Here is a 21,213-nt window from a genome sequence, read left to right on the forward strand (position 1 = left end):
ACATATACTAGGAATACTATACAACTATAGAAATATAGTGCAATTGTGAGGTATGTTAAAGGTACTTTAGGTTATGGTTTACGACTATGAAAGTGTATTTCTTCGGAGTTACATGCTTTCTCTGATTCAGATTGGACTGTTCAACTGATCGTAAGTCAACGAGTGGTTTTCTGCGTTTTTGGGATCGAATTTGGTCTCTTAAGTGTGTAAGAAGCAACAGATTGTGGTTAGGTCGTCCCCTGAGGCTGAATACAAGACACTCGCTTATGCCTCGGCTGAGGTAACTTGGATTGTATCTTTGTTACGTGAGCTAGGAGTTTAACTTGGATTGTATCTTTGTTACGTGAGCTAGGAGTTTCAGTGTCTCTTCTGAGACTATGTTGTGATAATTTGGAGGCTACTTACATGAGTGTTAATCCGGTGTTTCATTCTTAGACTAAGCATGTTGGATTGGAGCTGGCCAAGGAGAAGTAGCGCCCTTGCTCATGTAGAGGATTTGAGAGATTGTTCGATAGATTTCCATACTTGTTGTGAAGTGCTTCTCCCAATCGCCATATACTTGACTTCCTCAGATAACGAAGAGATGATCATAGATAGAATGGACTGGTTTTGCTGCACCTAGGCAGTGTACGCATGATTAAGGGTAGGAGAAACAGCAGAACCAACCATGAAAATGACACGGGGAAGGACATGGACATGTGCTATCAACAAAACCAAGCAGGTTCTAACCTCGAAGAAACAGTACCAATTGCGTATGCCAAAACAAAAATTTTTGAGTCGTCAATTTGATTGAAACAAAGTGGTGTGTCGTAGATAACGATTTTAAGTCAAACAAATTGTTATTCCCTTCAACTAAATGTGTATGGGTACAAACTTTGATAGAAAATCAGTTAATCGATCGAACTTTGAAAAATATTGATTAATTATTTTTTAACTGATATAATTCGATTTGGTTAATGATTAGATATTTTATATCATTTCGGTTATCGACAAATTCAATTCGAAATTGTCGATTAACCGAATGATTAATTGAAATTATATATATGAAAACGTTATATATTCAAAAAAAAAAAAAAAAAAAAAAAAAAAAAACCTAACCGATACTAAATGAGAACACAATTTCTATATATTCAAAATACTAAAAGTCTGTACAAAAATATATGTACAAGGATATATCCAAAGAGATATACATAAACTAGGAATACATTACAACTAATTTATGTGTATTCAAAATACTAAAAGTCTGTATAAGAATATATGTACAAGGATATATCTAAAGAGATAGATATACACTATGAATACAATACAATTATAGAAATATAATGCAACTGAGGTCGTAGAGTCCTAATAGTCCTGAGGAATAATCCAACTATACTTTTCGTCGAGAAATACATAAACTTTGATCAAGACATGAGATGTTTTGTTATACTTGGAGTTCAATTTCAATGCAAACTGCAATAACAGCGGCGTTGATAGTTCCTTAATTCCCACTTGTCATCGACCGCCTCACGTTAACTGGCACTTTCAGTCCAGCAGATTTTCTGTGAACAAAGTAAAAGAAAGGCTACTGTTTGAATCTCACACGAAATCGAATTATTCGTGTTTTCAACGCACCGCACTTTCCCCTTCTCCAGCGTTTATTTAACCTCATTATAACCTTTTGTATGGAATATCTGAATTATTATCGCTAAGTTGGATTCAACTTTTTGGGAAGAATTATTATCGCTTCCAAGTTCCAACGCACGCTCATTACTTGATACAGAATCTTCCATGGCCGCCATTAGTAACCATATCTTGCCGTGCGCACTTACTCACCGTAGCCGCCCCCTTCCGACACCTTACACCGCCGTTAAATGTTCCGTTTCTAGCCGCCGGTTATATAGACGCTCGGAATCCCGCTCGCAGGCTGCCGTGAGTGCCGTCCCTTCCTCCGCCGCCACCAATTCTCGGCCGGTAAGTTTCCCCTCTCTCCTCCACACTCCAGTAGCATTATATAGTCTCAGTCCTAGCCTCTGGATTTGTTTACCTCTCATTATTTTTTTACTTAATAAATTATACTAATAAACTATTGACCTATTGTGTTTACTAATTAAATAAGCTAATTGTTTACTAAAATAATAAATTTGAGGTTTCGGTTTTGCAGCCAGGAGACGTACAGTACACTGTTGGAGATTTTATGACCGGAAAAAAGGATTTACATGTTGTGAAACCGACTACAACTGTTGATGAAGGTTTTCCTGCTTCCTTCGTCTAAACTCGTCGGAGATTCACTTTTTCCCTCCCTAATTGTTGCTTCTTCGTATTTGCAGCGCTTGAGGCTCTGGTGGAGAAGAGAGTTACCGGATTTCCGGTGATAGATGACGATTGGAATTTGGTAAGTTCATGTGATTTGGAAGCTTCTTACTGAGTTCTAATTTTGAACACTGTTATTAAACAAGGACACAACTACTAGATGTGGAGACTGGAGATTGATCTACAGGGAACAATAAAATAATTCTTGTCAATTTCTTAGTTGATGAAATTGTAAAATAATGCTGTGAGTGGTGGAATTACATTATGGTTATAATAAAGGCTACTGTGGATTTGATGATATTGTTTCACTACATGTTCAACAATCTTGCACTCTAAATGTTTGATAGCTGGATTTTGTCAAGCTAATCCATAATGCTTATGCTGATTTATGTGCCTGTGACTTTTAAGACTGCATTTGTGAATTGTGATTTAACTAAAACTTGTTTCTGCAGGTAGGTGTTGTATCAGATTATGACTTATTGGCACTCGATTCTATCTCAGGTATCCCCAAGTTTCTGAAATAAAGCACTTTCCATGAAATTTATCTTCTTCAAACTAGTCGTAGGTGCTAAGTTTCTACCTCTTGGTGTCTTTTCTAGGCAATATTGTAAATAAAATGGCATTGGAGTATATGATTTAATAGTTGAAAACATATGGGTTGAACACTTGCCCTGAAGACCTCTCTACATGCCCTTAGCTGCTATGCTATCGGATGGGGCATTTGATAACAAAACTTTATTTTTTCTTAATTAATTGGATGAGATAGAAAAATTATTTTCTTTGCAACGTCATATGCTTCACTTATTGTGGCTTTCTCTTTACAATTGAGAATAACTTGGAAATGCACTTTCTATGAATCAGGTGGTAGCCAATGTGATACAAACTTGTTTCCTGATGTTAATAGTTCTTGGAAGGTATGTAATGTGGGAGTATTTTCCTCCTCCTGTAAGCATAATAATTTAGATCATTGCTGTTAAAACCCTGAGATGATATTAAAGGTGTGTGCAGAGACAGTAGTATATTGTTTGTTCTTTACCTCTTACTTTCTTTTGTTCTTGATTTTATGACAGACTTTCAATGAGATCCAGAAACTGTTAAGTAAAACTAATGGGAAAGTGGTTGGTGATCTTATGACACCAAATCCTCTTGCTGTTCGTCAAAACACTAACCTTGAGGATGCTGCAAGGTAGTTCGTCCTGCTATGATCATGAGAATTGTTGTTGCTAATATTTTTCTCGGCTTCCACTTTTATGCTGTAAAAAAAAAAAAAAAAAAGAGGTGAAAAAGAGAACATGCATCACGCAAGAGTTTCATACTATGCAGGATTTTTGGTGTTTCTAAGGCCTCAAAATCTTAGTGTTTTTATGTTTACACTGTTTATATCACTAATAAGTGGTTGCATGTTTAGGAAGACATTTTCTAGTAAAAGTGTGTTTTTTCCCCTTTGACCCTGTTGTTAAGTACTTTTTGTTGATTAATGACTTTGAATAAACTCAGTTGCTTTCCAATTTTAGGTTGCTGCTTAAAACAAAGTACCGCCGACTTCCAGTTGTAGACAGTGATGGCAAACTGGTATGCATTCTCTTTATCGATTTGCCTGTATACCCAAGGAACATGTATAATTTCTAACCTGTGGCCGTCTTGTTGAATATGAAGGTTGGAATTATTACAAGGGGCAATGTAGTTAATGCTGCTCTTCAAATAAAACACAGCTCCGAGAAGATGTGATGACTGCATAATATACTCTTTCAGTCGTCATCACGAGATTCGCCATTGGACAGATGCATAATATACTCTTTCAGTCGTCATCACAGCGGTTAGACAGATTGTAGTTTTATTTAGTTTGAAGAGTGGAGTTCCATCATACCAACATTTACGGGTGAGTTCCAAATCCGCAGAATGGGAGGATGCTATATAAACTAGATTGAGGAGAAGTGGAAAAGTAAATACCAAATTACCAAATACTTGAAATCTTTCTGTGGGCAATTTTTTAATGGTAATGTTGTGTAGACCAGTTGCTTCTCTTCTATGATCTCATATAGCATCTCTTTGTTGTAGGGTTTAAGGAACTTCCCATGATGTTCTATTTATTATTGTTTGGAATAAGGTTCAAATTGGCCACTGAACGTAACCTGAAAATGCAATTAGGCCACTGAACGAAAATAAAGTGCAATTAGGCCACTGAACACTCCAAAAACGTGCAATTAGGCCACTGAACTTTCCAAATGTATGCAATTTCACCGGATAGCAGGTTACCATCAATTTTAGCAGGTTACCTGCTTACGTGGCAGTTGAGTTGGCATTTTTAATAAATTTTAAATAATTTTTAATAATTAATTTTAATAATAAATTTTATAAAAAATTTGAAAAAAAAAAATAAATAATAAAATAAAATCGTTTTTATTTTTTTAAAAAAATTTAAATAAAAATTTATTATTAAAATTTATTAAAAAATATTTAAAATTTATTAAAAATGACAACTCAGCTGCCACGTAAGTAGATAACCTGCTAAAATTGAGGGTAACCTGCTGTCAGGTGAAATTGCACATTTTTGGAGTGTTCAGTGGCCTAATTACACTTTTTTTTCGTTCAGTGGCCTAATTGCATTTTCAAGTTACGTTCAGTGGCCAATTTGAACCTTATTCCTTATTGTTTTAACACAGAAATTCAGAATCGTTTTAGTGTCTTTATTGTCGGTGCAAATACTTGAATTTGTTAGTTGCAATTTCGTGAAATTTTTATTTTTCATCGGTGGCACCTACAAAGCTGCCGGCCGCCCACCCTATTTCATGAGATTTTTATTTGTCACCATTTCATTCATTTATTACTATGTAAAGTCACTACGAACTACTAAAGAAAGAAACAATGAAAACTACTTTCATAGATTTTAACGTGTGACGAAAAAGCTTTAGCTGGTAGCTCATGACATTTTTGTGCCTTTTCCAAATGAGAGGTCATAGGTTTAAACACTAGTGGATGCATTGACTTTTTGTGTTTCAATGAGTTCAAAAAATATATATGGACAAATATTATATTGTAATAGAGTCAATAGTGCTTAAAAAAAAAGTAATATCATCTTAAAAGTAAAGTTGATGAATAATTGTTACAAAATAATATGAATAATACATTGATGTATGGAAATCGAGGACGGTTATAGAGTTAACAACGGGTCATTTCTCATAGAATTAAGTGATTTATCTGAATTACTTTGTAATATTTTATTAGTTAGGGTTGTAAAATAGATTTTATCTAAATCCATATTTGAATTTTGAGGTAGATGAAACATAATTATGTCCCTCCTATGTGTACTATTGTTTTGTGTGGTTTATGTAATGCCGGGTTTCCATTATTAAAAAAAAAAACATTAAATTGCACCTACCGGTCACAGAAAGAAGCCAGTAGGCGATTGAGGTGATGGGGACCAGCAGAAAAATTAAGACATACCTTGTATTCCCTTGTAATATGCTCTGAAATGTTTTTAAAAATGACATTTTTTCCCCCTGAGTTATATATTTATAGCATTTTTTTCCCCTGAATTATTAAAGTGGCTATTTTCCCCTCTGAAATGTTAAATGGATATATTTACCCTTAAAATAAATATTTCATTTATTTTTTTTTCTCCAACAAATTATGACCATAATTTGGTTTAAACCAAACAAACACTATAGCAACCAAACTTAAATATTCCAATTACAATTTAGAATCGAAACTCAATATTTAGAGTTTATTAAAATCGTGAACCGGAACGGACGGTTCATGTTCTGAACTGAAAAAATAAAATACATTTATTGTTGAATTTAGACTATTTTAAAATAAAAAATAAAATTGTAAAATAAAGACAGTTCAAAATCGCGAACCGGATCCGGAACCGCCGGTTCACGGTTCAAGATTCAATTTTTTTGATACATAATTTTAATAAATTGACATCTAAATATTGGGTTCTAGATCTGAATCATAACCGGAAACTTTTAATTCGATTGTTTTAGTGTCCGGTTCAGTTCAAACCGAACCGTGGTCATCCCTACGTATACACAATAATTTGTTGGAGAAAGGAAAATAAATAAAATGTTTACTTTAAGGGTAAAAATGTCAATTTAATATATCAGGGGGGAAAAGACACCACTTTTTAAATAATTGAGGGGACTAATATGCTTACCTAAATAATTGAGGGAGAAAAAGTGCTATAAGTATATAACTCAGGGGGAAAAAGTGCCATTTTCCCAAAATACTATTTAAAATACTTATAACTCTTCAATTTTTACTTCATCACTCCAAATTTTAGAACTTATAACCTATATATATAAGATGAAAATAATTTATCATTCAATGCATAGGCCCTACCATATTTGTTAGCTTCATTCTTGGGGAAGTACGAAGCAACTTGTCTTCTCCAAATTAAAGTATTTTGTTATAAATAGCAGTATATTATAACTCCAAACAGAACGCAGATTGCAGAAATCATTCAGTCAATCACTTAAGAAATTTTGTAGTTTGAAGCAAAGATTTTGATATGGGTGAGCTTCATGTTTTCTTCTTCCCCATGTTGGCTCATGGCCACATGATTCCTACTCTAGATATGGCCAAGCTCTTCGCTTCACGTGGCGTCAAGGCAACCATAATCACCACCCCTGCAAACCAACCCGTTTTCTCCAAAGCCGTAGATAAGTATACGCAGTTAGGGTTCCAAATGGAGATTCGATTGCTGGAATTCCCCGGCGTCGAGGTTGGCTTGCCGGAAAGTTGCCAGCGTCTTGATCAGATCCCCTCCGATGACGGACTCCCCACATTCTTCAAGGCCTGCGCTTTGCTCCAACCATCTCTTGAAGAACTCTTACAAGAGCTCCGTCCCGATTGCCTCGTCGCCGATATGTTTTTCCCGTGGGCTACTAACGCCGCCGCCAAGTTCGATATCCCAAGACTCATCTTTCACGGAATCAGCCACTTGGCCTTGTGTGCTATGCAAAGCCTTGGAGTTTACAAGCCTTTCAACAATGTTTCATCTGATTCTGAACTTTTTACCATTCCAAATCTTCCTCACGAGCTCAAACTCACCAGATTGCAAGTTTCTCCTATGGAACGCAGCGAACTTGAAACTCCCTTCACAGAATTCTTGAAACGCGTTAGTGAATCAGAGGATACAAGCTATGGTGTAATATTCAACAGCTTCTATGAGCTAGAGCCGGATTTTGTAGAGCATTACAAGAATGTTCTGGGGAGAAGAGCGTGGTCAGTTGGGCCACTTTCCCTTTACAACAGAGACGTAGAAGATAAAGCTGAAAGAGGGAAGAAATCGGCAATCGACGAGCATGAATGCCTGAAATGGCTGGATTCCAAGAACCCCCATTCCGTGGTTTACATCTGTTTCGGAAGCGTCGCAAATTTCGCTCCGTCTCAGCTCCACGAAATGGCAATGGGGATCGAGGCTTCAGGGCTGGACTTCGTGTGGGTGATCAGAAACAAGAGAGAAGAAGAGAAATGGATGCCGGAAGGATTCGAGGAGAGAACCAAAGGGAAAGGATTGATCATAAGAGGCTGGGCTCCTCAAGTGCTGATTCTTGATCACGAAGCCGTGGGAGCATTCGTGACCCATTGCGGATGGAACTCAACGTTGGAAGGGATATCTGCAGGGGTGCCCATGGTGACATGGCCGGTGTTCGCCGAACAGTTCTTGAATGAAAAACTGATGACTGATGTTCTGCGGACAGGAACCGGAGTTGGGTCGAAAGAGTGGAAGAGATCAGAGAGTGACGGTGTGAAGAGGGAAGCCATTGCAGAGGCAATGAAGAAGGTGATGATCGGTGAAGAATCAGAGGAGATTCGGAGCAGAGCAAAGGCAATGAAAGACAAGGCAAAGAAGGCAATCGAGGAAGGAGGATCATCTTACTTAGGCTTGAGCTCTTTGTTAGATGAACTCAGAGCTTACCATGCAAAACATTGACTACATCTACAAGGTCCTAAAACATTGAAGATTTCAGTACGAGGTCTACAGTTTACCTGTCTGGTTTTCTCAATTCTTTCTGCATTTTCTTCACACCCTTTGTAGGGGTAGAATCTGGATAATCACAAATAAATATGAATTACCCTTTAGTTTGAGGAATGGAGTTCCATTATACCAACATTTACGGGTGAGTTCCAAATCCACGGAATGGGAGCATGCTATATAAATTTGTTCACTGGATGTTGTGTTCTTCATCTGGAAATCTTTATGTGGGCAATTTTTTTATGGTAATGTTGTGTTGACCAGACCAGTTGCTTCTCTACTATGATATGATCTCTTCTTTGTAGGGTTTAAGGAACTTCCCATGATCTTCTGTTTATTATTGTTTTAACACAGAAATTCAGAAACGTTTACTGTCTTCATTGTCTGGTGTAAATACTTGAATTTGTTAGTTGCAATTTCATGATATTTTTATTTTTCATCCGTGGCCCCTGCCAAGCTGCCGGCACACCCTATTTCATGAGATTTTTATTTGTCACCATTTCATTCATTTATTAGAATATCAAGTCACTACTAAAGAATGAAACAATGAAAACTACTTTCATAGATTTTAACGTGTGACGAAAGCGTTTAGGCCAAGCAACTTGTAGTCGAATGACAGCTCTGAGATGTCACATGTTTAAAGGGACATTGACTCTGTGTTTCAATAGGTTTAGAAAGTATGTACAAATAGATATTACTTTGTATTATTGTAATAGAGTCAATATTATTAAAAAAAAAGAAAAGGTAATACTCCGTAACATTATAAAAGTAAAGCTGATGGATAATTGTTACAAAATAATATGAATAATACATCGATGCATGGAATCGAGAACGGTCGTAGTGTACCCGCATGGGCAGCTCAACTGGTCACAGAGGTGAAACTTTGGAAGGATGACCAGGGATTGGGTCTCTCAAAGTGAGGGGGAGCTATCTCTCAAAGTAAGGACGGTTCCTTGTGCCAGTGAGCATCGGTCTAGCCTCTGTGGTTCATGTTCAGTTGAGTTACCATGATTTACATCCTCCGAGTTACCATGATTTACATCCTCCTATCGTGTCGGTCCCGAGTACGATGATTTTGAACAATTTAACCATCTGATTTTTAAAATCTTTCTAATTGAGGTCCTTCCGTTATATCTTAGGGGGGTGTATTCAATCATGACTTTTGTGGAGTTTTAAAGACTTTTAAAATGATAGATTTTAATAAACTTTGATTGACTTTCATAGAGTCGTTAAAAACTTTTTAAAACTTTATAAGACTCTATAAAAGTCTATATAAAAAACATTCATAGACTTTTATCAACTTTTTATTTTAAAAAGTCTACAAAAGTCATTGAAATTCTAAATTGAATACATCATTACAAACTTTCAATGATTTTGATTCTTATCATTTACAATTTTCTTACAAAACATTTATAATATATCATAAAATTCTTCTTATTATATAGTTCTTCACCCACATCAACATTCGCAACATTATTATTTTTAGAGCAAATTACACTTTTGGTCCTGTGACTATTAGGGGTGTGTTAATTTGGGTACGTGACTTTTAAAATTAACAATTTAGTCCTTTAACTATCATTTTTTTAGCAGATTTGGTCCTCCTGGCCAAATTGACGGTGAAATTTGGCCGGAAAGATATTCGAATTTTTAAATCAAATATTAGTGGGGGTAATTCGGTCTTTTTAATTGTAAAAAAAATAGCGTTTGATTTAAAAATTCGAACGTCTTTCCGGTCAAATTCCACCGACAATTTGGCCTGGAGGACCAAATCTGCTAAAAAAATGATAGTTAAAGGACTAAATTGTTAGTTTTAAAAGTCACGTACTCAAATTAACACACCCCCAATAGTCACAGGACCAAAAGTGTAATTTGCTCTTATTTTTATCCATAGTATGCTGAGACTTATATGCTAATTACTTATATATATTATTAATAAACATCAACAAAAAAAAAAAACTATTTCATTAGAAATTCATAACAATATTGAATAATAAAATTTATAATAAAAGACTTGATCAAATAAAATATTTAAAAATATAATTACAAGTTGCATAAAATAAAAAAATAAAAATCCAATATTAATAATATATATAAAATTATCTTTGATATATTGCTAGGCATCATGCAAAGAACTATTATTTGCAATAGCAATTTGAGACTGCAAACAACAAGAAGGTGTTACTGTTTGCAACTCCAAATTGTTGTTACGAACAGTAATTCGCTATTCGTAGTAACATGTTGTTATATATATATATATATATATATATATATATATATATATATATATATATATATATATATATATATATTATGAATATAAACATCAAAATAATAACATCAAAATATATAAGTATTTATATGAATATTATGAAACATATACTAAAATTTGACGATGAAAAATTTGCTTTGTTCATGTATTTAGGGAGAATTAGAGAAAGTTAGTGATAAAAAATTCATAAAAAAAAAATAAAAACCAATATAAACAAGCAATAATGAAATAAAAATAATATTATTTCGAATTTTTAGATGAAGATTCTAAAGTTTATGAGAGAGAGAAAAATTGGTAGAGTTTAGGTATGAGAAAAATATAGGATAATGAAGAAAAAAATAATTTTATTAAATTTAGATAGGTTTATCGAGTTTAAATAGGGAGAAAAAACAGAGTTTAAATAGAGAGAGAAAACATTCAAAGTTGTTAGAAAGAAAATTTGAAATCTAGGGATTGATGGTCGGATTTCAACTATTTATATTTGAGAAGGAAAAGTCTACAAAAGTCTTAAAATTAAAAAGTCTACAAAAGTTCATAACTTTTTGAATATCACATGACTTTTAAAAACTCTTTAAAAGTCTTAATCGAATACCACACGACTTTTAAAGATTCTTTAAAAATCTTGATTGAATACCGCCTGACTTTTAAAGACTCTCTAAAAGTTTGAATTGAATACCTCCAGACTTTTAAAGTTCATAAAAGTCCTTAAAACTCTATAAAAGTCATGATTGAATACACCCCCTCCCTTAGTTAAGTGGACATTTATTTGAGGGGTAAAAGTGTCTTTTTAGGTTTTGAGTGTATATTAGATCTTCATTTCCAGCCGGTGATATTGGAGGTGCGTACGCGGCGCAGGAGCAATTCCTCTTGCGCATCGCCGTACACTCATCGAAGCTCATGCCGGCGTCCACAATCGAACTCTCCGTCAACTTCATCTAATTCAACGCCAAAAACCTATAGTTTTCACAGTCCAAATTATGAACTCTAACGCACCCGTCCGACGAGAATTTGTTCTAAAAGCGCATCGACCGGAGTTTTCAGGGGTGAAGAAGCCCATCTCTAAAAGCGCATGGGAGGAGACTAATTAAGGTTTGGTCTCCGGCGAATGGGTGCGTCGGGGTGATGGTGTTGAGTACAAGAGGTGCGGTGAGAGTTGGGAGGATGATCGAGGGTCTGGAAAATTATGAAACAGCAGATGCAGGGTGAGTAACAATGGCGGTGCCCAGCAGTGTTTGCTCATTCTTGAATTAAACAATGGACCCCTAAACAATGGACCATGCATATTAAGCGTCGATAATTATAATAAGAATATTGTCAGCCAACATCCACATTTCAATTAAAAAATAACTGTGGTTTTTCACAACTTAATTTGTGGTATGCATTCAAATAATATTCAATCAATCAAAGCCTAAACCTGATTGTCTGCCTTCTGTTATAATTCAAAACGTTGGCTGTGGAACCAAGATGAAATATACACTGAGAACCTGAAAAGACACTTTTACTCCTCAAATAAACTTCCATTTAACTAGGATATAACGGAGGGACCTCAATTGGAAAGATTTTAATAGTCAGATGGTTAAATTGTTTAAATTAAAAGTCGATGACCAATTATGAAAAATCATTATACTCAGGAGACCATTGTTGGAATTAACTCGTTAAGAAAGGACCATTTTTCATAGAGCTGGTTTGACAATTAATTTGAACTAATTCGTTAAATTGATTTATCAAATTTACTTTGTGATTTTTTATTACTTAGATTTATAAAATATATTTTATCTAAAGTCTATAATTAAATTTTGACATAGATGAAACATAATTATCGTCCCTCCTGATGTGTAGTACTCCGTATTGTTTTGTGTGGATTGTGGACTGCCGTACTGGTTTGAGTGGTTTCCCTTGTTAAAAAACATTTAAAGTGCTTCTCAAAAAAAAAAAAAAAACATTAAAGTGCACCTATTGGTCAAAGAAAGAAGCCAGCAGGTGATTGAGGTGATGGGGACCATGTACAAACATGTGACGAAAGTGCTTAGGTCACTGCACATAAACCAGCAGAAAAGTTTAAGACATACCTTGTAATATGCTCTGAAATGTTAAAAAAATACTACTAAGAACTCTTCGGCTTTTCCTTTATCACTCAAAATTTTGGAACTTATGAATAAGATGAAAATAATCTATCATTTTTATCATATCAAAAAATAAAATAAGGAAAATAGAGAATGAAGATCAATATAATAGAACTTTAAATAGTTAACTTGGGGTATGATTGAGTGAAAATAACTTATTAATTCTTATCTAAAAATCTGTCTCATCCAATAAAAGTGTATTGACGGTGAAACTCTTGAGCTACTCTCAAAAAGAAAAAAAAAAAAACTCTAAAATATTTGGAAAATTCAACGAATGGGCCTACCATCTTTGATGGCTTTCATTCTTGGGAAAGTACGAAGCAACTTACCTTATCTAAAATCTAAATTACAGTATTTGTTATAAATAGCAGTATATTATAAACCCAAACAGACCGCAGAAATCAGTCAATCAATTAAGAATTTTGCAGTTTCAAGCAAAGATTTTGCGATGGGTGATCTTCATGTTTTCTTCTTCCCCATGATGGCTCATGGCCACATGATTCCTACTCTAGATATGGCCAAGCTCTTCGCTTCACGTGGCGTCAAGGCAACCATAATCACCACCCCTGCAAACCAACCCGTTTTCTCCAAAGCCGTAGATAAGTATACGCAGTTAGGGTTCCAAATGGAGATTCGATTGCTGGAATTCCCCGGCGTCGAGGTTGGCTTGCCGGAAAGTTGCCAGCGTCTCGATCAAACCCCCGACGACGACGGACTCCCCAGATTCTTCAAAGCCTGCGCTATGCTCCAACCACCTCTTGAAGACCTCTTACAAGAGCTCCGCCCCGATTGCCTCGTCGCCGATATGTTTTTCCCTTGGGCTACTAACGCCGCCGCCAAGTTCGATATCCCAAGACTCATCTTTCACGGAACTAGCCACTTGGCCTTATGTGCTATGCATAGCCTAAGAGTTTACAAGCCTTTCAACGATGTTTCATCTGATTCTGAACTTTTTACCATTCCCAATCTCCCGCACGAACTCAAAATCACCAAATTGCAAGTTTCTCCGTTCGAACGCAGCGAGGTTGAAAATACCATGTCGGAATTCATGAGAAGCGTTAGGGGATCGGAGGAGAAAAGCTATGGGGTAATCTTTAACAGCTTCTACGAGCTGGAACCGGATTATGCAGAGCATTACAAGAATGTTCTGGGGAGAAGAGCGTGGTCAGTTGGGCCACTTTCCCTTTACAACAGAGACGTAGAAGATAAAGCTGAAAGAGGGAAGAAATCGGCAATCGATGAGCATGAATGCCTGAAATGGCTGGATTCCAAGAACCCCCATTCCGTGGTTTACATCTGTTTCGGAAGCGTCGCAAATTTCGCTCCATCTCAGCTCCACGAAATGGCGATGGGGATCGAGGATTCAGGGATGGACTTCGTCTGGGTGATCAGAAACAAGAGAGAAGAAGACAACGGATCAGAGAAATGGATGCCGGAAGGATTCGAGGAGAGAACCAAAGGGAAAGGATTAATCATAAGAGGCTGGGCTCCCCAAGTTGTGATTCTTGACCACCCAGCCGTGGGGGCATTCGTGACCCACTGCGGATGGAACTCGACGCTAGAAGGCGTGTGTGGCGGCGTGCCCATGGTGACATGGCCGGTATTCGCCGAGCAGTTCATCAATGAAAAACTGATGACTGATATTTTACGGACCGGAACCGGAGTTGGGTCGAAAGAGTGGAAGAGATTAGACAGCGATGGCGTGAAGAGAGAAGCCATTGCAGAGGCAATCAAGAAGGTGATGATCGGTGAAGAATCTGAGGAGATGAGGAGCAGAGCAAAGGTGATGAAAGATAAGGCGAAGAAGGCAATAGAGGAAGGAGGATCATCTTACTTAGGCTTGAGCTCTTTGCTGGATGAACTGAGAGCTTACCATGCAAAACATTGACTACATACATCTACAAGGTCCACGAGTTCCTAAAACATTGAAGATTTCAGTACGAGGTCTACATTTTACATGTTTGGTTTTCTCAATTCTTTCTGCATTTTCTTCACAGCCTTCGACCTGTGATCCCTTTGATGGAAGCTAAGGCTCTCTTTTGTGATTTTTTTTTTTTTAAATTACTATTCAGTGTAGGTTTGGAGTTTAGACTTAATTAAAGAATCTTTGGGTACAGTAATGTTGAAATTAGAGTTTGAATTGAAATTATTTAAAATTAATTAAAATATTTGATTCTGATCACTTGTTTCTAAACAACATTTCATAAAGACCAAAACTGAGAAAAGAAGAAGAAGAAGAAGGGAAACGTCTCAAATTTTTTGCACTAAAAGTCAATTAGGCTCAACAATTTTTAAAAAGTATAATTAAACACATCAATTCACGATTTTAGCGTATCTTACTCCGTTAGCCTGTTAATCTTCCAATAACTTCTGATAAAAGCTAATCTTCGTGGCAGATTACTTAACAATAGTTTTAATATTTGGCTAGCCACAAAAGCATAAGCCAACATGTTGAAATCCAGAGGGCAAAGTGGATAGAGTGGCTAGTCAAATATTAAAATTATTGCAGGAAAGGAAGCAACATCTGAAGGAGCTTCATGTTGAAACCTAGAGGCCTGAGTGGCTAGTCAAATATAAACATTATTGTCAAGTAATCTGCCACGAAGGCTTTTATTGGAGAGTTAATCAGTTAACGGGATGAAATGGGTTAATTGACTTTTTAAAGTTTATGAACCTAATTGTCTTTTTATGAAAGAGACTATTTGATCATTTTTCCCAAAAAAAAAAATAGTGATATTAGTTAAAAGTGTAAATTTAAAAGTTAAAAATCAAGAATGTCATAATAATTATTACTAGTAAGTGTCTCGCATGATGCACGGACTATTATTAATTTCACAAATGAGCAAATTACACTTTTGGTCATATGACTATAGGGGGCGTGTTTAATTTCGCTCCCTGAATTTTAAAACTAACAATTTATTCCTTTAACTATGCTTTGTTTAGCAGATTTGGTCCTTCCGACCAAATCACCGGTGGAAATTGACTGGAAAAACTTAAACCTTTTTGAATTTTTTATTCATGAGGAAAAAATAGTCTTTTTACGTAAACTGCTTCTTCTTCGCGTTCATGAGCTACGGCTAACAGTTGCCTCTGCTTCCAAGAAAGAACAACTCCAAGAATCGAAGCCCCAGGTTCAGGGTTTTATCGTCAGCTTTTTCTTCATGTCTACCGCGCATTTCTTGATTCATCTTCCCCAGATTACACAGTATAAAGCTCTATAAGAGATCTTAACTCCCAGAAATATTCTTCTCCCTATTCTAGCCACAACCATCCTCCCAATTCCAGCCACAACCAAAACATAATTGTAGTATTGGTTGTGGTCTTGTGGATGATGATTTATTTATAATGTTGGAGTAGGTGCAGATGTTCATGTAAATATTGATTCTGAATTTTAAATTTATCTCCAATCAATTAATGTTAGAAACATAACATAATTATTGCAATGTTAATTCTCAATTATGGATCAACAATTATTATTACTCAAATTAATTTTGTGAATTACTCTCCTATCCACTAAAATCTTTTTGCTTATTATTCACTTTGATTTTTCTTTTCATCTTTATTTAATTATTTATAATGATTATGATTAGGGAAAATTTTTTCTTAATCATTTTGCTTTAATATATATAGAGATAGAGATAAAGAAGAGAAGAGAAGGGATAGAGATATAATATATAATATATAATATATTTTATAAATTAATGATATAGACATGTTATGTTGACAAATTTAATAATTATGTTGATATTGATTAATTAAAATTTCATTAACTTATAAATTAATGTGAATACAATAAATGTTTTCACATTTTGGAGGGAAAGTTTTTTTCTTAATCATTTTGCTTTAGTATATATAGAGATAGAGATATAGAGATAGAAATATAGAGATGAGACATAAATGTCAAAATTTACTGTCTTAAAAGTACCAAACAGCTCTAAATGTCCTTGCCTCATTAAGTTTAAACCCAAATTTAGAGTCCTATTTGACCGTTCTTCGGGTACATGTCATTGCCTCATTGGCCACCTGAGTAAACGAGTGTTAACTTAAAATCAATGATTTCATGGTCAAACAAAGAAGCCGAGTGCACTAATTTGTGACGAAAGAGCTTAGGTCACATGTCATCGAAGAGCTTAGGCAATTTCGCATGTCCACATCTTCCAAACTTTTAGAACAAAATGACTTCATCGCCTGTAGCCATTGGACCCAAAAAAGAATATAATACATCATCACAAACAAAGTCAAATTGGCCAAATTATTAATTTGTAAACTATAAAATTCAAATTAAATTATTTGTACAAATAGCTATTGACTTTCATAATTTAAGTATGTATGAGTAATTTCAATCATTATTATGTGAATCATAATCCGCACAACTGTATAAATCATACCATCAAATAATATATTTTTAATATATTAAAAATGTATATTGTATTCAGAAAAAATACATTATTTGAGTATTAAAAGTACATTATTCTGTATAATGTACACAAATAATGTACTTTTAATATATTAAAAATGTAATTTTTTGTTATGATTTATATAACATTGTATGGACCATGATCCACACAATAATTTGTCGGAGTAATTTAGATAAATTTACAACTTTGAGGTTTATAATATTTATAAAAAAAATGAAATGTTTTGGTGTGCACCCACACCCATAAAAATGGATAAATATTTTTACCAAATTTCAGCCACAATGTAATTTACATAGAACTGTGAAACTTTCCAAAGAAAGACGACATCAAATTCAATTTCTTGCTAAGGAAGTAAAGATCTGGTCGTGGGTACAAGTACTACTATAAAAACCAGTATATATACAGCATGGGTGAGCTCCTCCATGTCTTCTTCTTACCCTTCATGGCTCAAGGCCACATGATTCCTACACTCGACATGGCTAAGCTCTTCGCTTCTCATGGCGTCAAGGCAACCATAATCACCACCCCTTCAAACCAGCCCGTTTTCACCGAAGCCGTAGATAAGTATACGCAGTTGGGGTTCCAAATCCAGATCCGTTTGCTTGAATTCCCGGCCGTCGAGGTTGGCTTGCCGGAAGATTGCCAGAGCGTCGACAAAGTCCCGTCAACTGAAGCACTCCCCAGTTTCTTCAAGGCCTGCGCTATGCTCCAAGAGCCGCTTGAGCGTCTCTTGATGGAGCTCCGTCCCGATTGCCTCGTCGCCGATTTGTTCTTCCCTTGGGCTACAGACGCGGCGGCCAAGTTCGATATCCCAAGATTGATCTTTCACGGATCCAGCTACTTGGCCGTGTGTGCTACGAACAGCCTTAGAACTCACAAGCCTTTCAACCATGTTTCATCAGATTCTGAACTTTTTACAATTCCCAATCTTCCTCACCAGCTCAAACTCACCAGATTGCAAGTTTCTCCTATGGAACGCAGCGAAATTGAAACTCCCTTCACAGAAATCTTGAAACGCGTTAGAGAATCAGAGGATACAAGCTATGGCGCAATATTCAACAGCTTCTATGAGCTGGAACCAGATTATGCTGAGCATTACAAGAATGTTCAGGGGAGAAGAGCATGGTCAGTTGGGCCACTTTCCCTTTACAACAGAGACGTAGAAGATAAAGCTCAAAGAGGGAAAAAATCGTCAATCAACGAGCATGAATGCTTGGAATGGCTGGATTCCAAGAACCCCCATTCCGTGGTTTACATCTGTTTCGGAAGCCTTACAAGCTTTGCACCGTCCCAGCTCCACGAAATGGCGATGGGGATCGAGGATTCCGGGCTGGACTTCGTGTGGGTGATCAGAAACCAGAGAGAAGAAGAGAAATGGATGCCGGAAGGATTCGAGGAGAGAACCAAAGGGAAAGGATTGATCATAAGAGGTTGGGCTCCCCAAGTTCTAATTCTTGACCACCCAGCCATGGGGGCATTCGTGACCCACTGCGGATGGAACTCCACGCTAGAAGGAGTGTGTGCGGGCGTGCCGATGGTGACATGGCCCGTATCCGCCGAGCAGTTCATGAATGAAAAACTGATTACTGATATTTTACGGACCGGAACCGGAGTTGGGTCGAAAGAGTGGAAGAGAGAAGACAGCGATGGCGTGAAGAGAGAAGCCATTGCAGAGGCAATCAAGAAGGTGATGAACGGTGAAGAATCGGAGGAGTTTCGGAGCAGAGCAAAGGCAATGAAAGAAAAGGCAAAGAAGGCAATCGAAGAAGGAGGATCATCTTACTTAGGATTGAGGTCTTTGTTGGATGAACTCAGAGCATACCATGCAAAACATTGACTACATCTACAAGGTCCTAAAACATTGAAGGTTTCAGTTTACCTGTCTGGTTTTCTCAATTCTTTCAGCACTTTCTTGACAGCCTTCAACCTGTGATCCCTAGGATGGAAGATAGAGTTCTCTTTTGTGATTAAAAAAAAAAAAAGAATCTTTGGGTACAGTAATGTTGGAATTAGTGTTTGAATTAAAAATTTTATCATTTAAAATTAATTAAATTATTTGATTCTGATGACTTGTTTCTAAATGACATTTCGTACATACCAAAACTGGAAAAAAAAAAAAAAAAGTCAAATGTGTTCATAAATTTTTGCACGAAAAGATAGATCTATGAATTTTTAAAAAGTGCAATTAAATACATCAACTTACGACTTTAGAGCATCCTACCAGACTAGCGGATTAACCTTCCGATAACTTCCATTAAAATCTAACCTTCGTGGCAGACTACTTGGCAATAATTTTGATATTTGGCTAGCCACATAAGCATAAGCCAACATGTTGAAACCCAGAGGCTAAAGTGGCTAGAGTGACTAGTCAAATATTAAAATTATTGCAGGAAAGGAAATGATGTAGCAAAAATAAGATGTGAGCTCGGGTGTGAAATATCGTCCTCAGGGGATTGGGGGATATGACACGCAATATGCAATCACAATAAACTAGGCACTAGCATAAGGAAATCAACAAGAAGCTAAGCAAACTACAAGTTTAAGGAAATGATAAGACTAACACATATACACAAAGATAAACACAAAATAAAGAAATAGGACTCAAGCTAGGGAGCATTATCATCTAGATGCTTTAACAACCTAAGGGATTAGGGAGAACAAGTAACCAAGGAATCAAGCGGGAAAGCACGTAGGTATTCTAGTCTACGAACCATTTTCATGATTTATAAACAAGCTAAGGATTAGAACAAGGAATTGCCCCACTTTCATGGTGAATCAATTCCAAGTCCATCGAGCACACAAAGCATCTAAATTCCCCAATTTCCCCTATTTTCGTAGGAAGAAATCGGGTCTATGCAAGGGGTGGCTTGGATTCATCACCCAACTCTCGTTGAGGCAAGGAATCCTCCAAAAACAAGCTAATGAATGTGTACATCAAACATTAACAAGATATAAACACAAAACCTTCACAAACACATGAACCCTAGGTTGGAGTTCTTCCTTTTTTGAAATAATCACAAATCAAGCATCAAGATAGATAATACAACCCTAACTCAAGTCTATAAACTAACTACTCATGATTAAATAGCATAAAGAACACAAAAGCATAAGTAACAAACATAAATCTTGCAAAAGAAAGAGATAAAAGGAAGAAGAAAACTTCACTAAGAAATGAATGGTAAATCTTGGAATCCAAGTGTTGAATCCTTGATTACAAGCTTGAAAAATGTTAAGAAACCTAAATCTAAACCTAATCTAACACTGCAATATGAAAGGAAGTGAAAGAGAGAAGCTAGGGCTCAACCATGGGTCAAAACCGTGGAAAAAGAGCTCAATTCGAGCTTAAATAGGGGCAGAGCAGGTAGGGACGCCCTCGGGGATGGGCGTACGCCAGGGGGTACGCCACCTGCTTCATTCTTGAGCTGATGGATGGGCTGATGGATGGGCGTACGCAAGGGCGTCCCATTTTTGGTGCATTTCCAGTGAACACTGGAATGGTCGTACTGGCATGCGTACGGGCGTACAGCAGGGCGTACGCCACCTGGTTCCTTTTTCAGATCTCGGATTGGATGAGGGATGGGCGTACGTGAGGCAGTACGAGGCTCTTGGAAACAGAATTCTGTGCACTTGTCTTGACTTCTAGGCTATTTTCCTCCTCTAAAATCATTTTATTGGCACTTATAGTCTTCAACAAAGTTGTACCCCTTTAAGTTGGCTTTCCAATGGTGCAAGAATCACCCCATTTGGACATTCCTAGGCCGAGGTATGGTCAAAACACCGAACAGTGTCCGAAATGAGCGAAAATTACAATGTCTTGATCTTTTGCTCCTCTTTTGTTTTGGTTTGCCCAAATGACTAAGACCATTGAGTACACCACTCTTAGGTTTCCTTGGAAGTGTTTTGCCCATCAACTTAGCTTCTCCTTGGCTACCATGGACTCTAAATGTATCCATAATGCTCCACTTGACTCCAATATCTACCAAAATGCATGATATTACTCATCTTTGATTCCAATGCTTTCCAAACCAAACTCCTTGCAAAATAACACAATTTAGTCCCAATCTCATGAAATTTGGAATGATCTATATGCAAAATGGCTTAGAGAAATGGTGGAAAATATAGACAAATAAA

The 21,213-nt window shown here is 36.4% G+C and overlaps 4 protein-coding genes across 4 annotated transcripts; all 4 read left to right on the forward strand.

Annotated features, from left to right (window-relative positions):
• The first annotated feature begins 1,491 nt into the window (after positions 1–1,491).
• LOC109161239 (CBS domain-containing protein CBSX1, chloroplastic-like) lies at positions 1,492–4,361 on the forward strand. Its single transcript, XM_019309558.1, has 8 exons — positions 1,492–1,953; positions 2,144–2,231; positions 2,310–2,374; positions 2,745–2,793; positions 3,154–3,206; positions 3,363–3,478; positions 3,807–3,864; positions 3,949–4,361. Exons 1-8 carry the CDS (start codon positions 1,771–1,773, stop codon positions 4,018–4,020), a joined length of 684 nt encoding a protein of 227 aa, XP_019165103.1. The 5' UTR covers positions 1,492–1,770; the 3' UTR covers positions 4,021–4,361.
• Positions 4,362–6,729: 2,368 nt separating this feature from the next.
• On the forward strand, positions 6,730–14,778 carry LOC109161377 (scopoletin glucosyltransferase-like). Its single transcript, XM_019309742.1, has 2 exons — positions 6,730–8,225; positions 14,548–14,778. The coding sequence occupies exons 1-2, from the start codon at positions 6,803–6,805 to the stop codon at positions 14,550–14,552; spliced, it is 1,428 nt and encodes a 475-aa protein (XP_019165287.1). The 5' UTR covers positions 6,730–6,802; the 3' UTR covers positions 14,553–14,778.
• On the forward strand, positions 13,036–14,778 carry LOC109161374 (scopoletin glucosyltransferase-like). Its single transcript, XM_019309737.1, has 2 exons — positions 13,036–14,547; positions 14,589–14,778. Exons 1-2 carry the CDS (start codon positions 13,113–13,115, stop codon positions 14,591–14,593), a joined length of 1,440 nt encoding a protein of 479 aa, XP_019165282.1. The 5' UTR covers positions 13,036–13,112; the 3' UTR covers positions 14,594–14,778.
• A 2,710-nt stretch (positions 14,779–17,488) lies between these two features.
• On the forward strand, positions 17,489–18,919 carry LOC109161270 (scopoletin glucosyltransferase-like). The gene has a single exon (XM_019309592.1). The coding sequence runs from the start codon at positions 17,489–17,491 to the stop codon at positions 18,917–18,919; it is 1,431 nt and encodes a 476-aa protein (XP_019165137.1).
• Positions 18,920–21,213: the final 2,294 nt, after the last annotated feature.

The sequence above is a fragment of the Ipomoea nil genome, unplaced genomic scaffold (genome assembly GCF_001879475.1).
Source record: "Ipomoea nil cultivar Tokyo-kokei standard unplaced genomic scaffold, Asagao_1.1 scaffold2922, whole genome shotgun sequence".
NCBI lineage: Eukaryota > Viridiplantae > Streptophyta > Magnoliopsida > Solanales > Convolvulaceae > Ipomoea > Ipomoea nil.

Coding starts and splice junctions, on each gene's coding strand:
- LOC109161239 (XM_019309558.1), top strand. CDS start 1,771: ATGGCCGCCATTAGTAACCATATCTTGCCGTGCGCACTTACTCACCGT. Junction 3,479..3,806: donor AACCTTGAGGATGCTGCAAG/GTAGTTCGTCCT, acceptor TTCCAATTTTAG/GTTGCTGCTTAAAACAAAGT. Junction 3,865..3,948: donor TAGACAGTGATGGCAAACTG/GTATGCATTCTC, acceptor TTGAATATGAAG/GTTGGAATTATTACAAGGGG.
- LOC109161377 (XM_019309742.1), top strand. CDS start 6,803: ATGGGTGAGCTTCATGTTTTCTTCTTCCCCATGTTGGCTCATGGCCAC.
- LOC109161374 (XM_019309737.1), top strand. CDS start 13,113: ATGGGTGATCTTCATGTTTTCTTCTTCCCCATGATGGCTCATGGCCAC.
- LOC109161270 (XM_019309592.1), top strand. CDS start 17,489: ATGGGTGAGCTCCTCCATGTCTTCTTCTTACCCTTCATGGCTCAAGGC.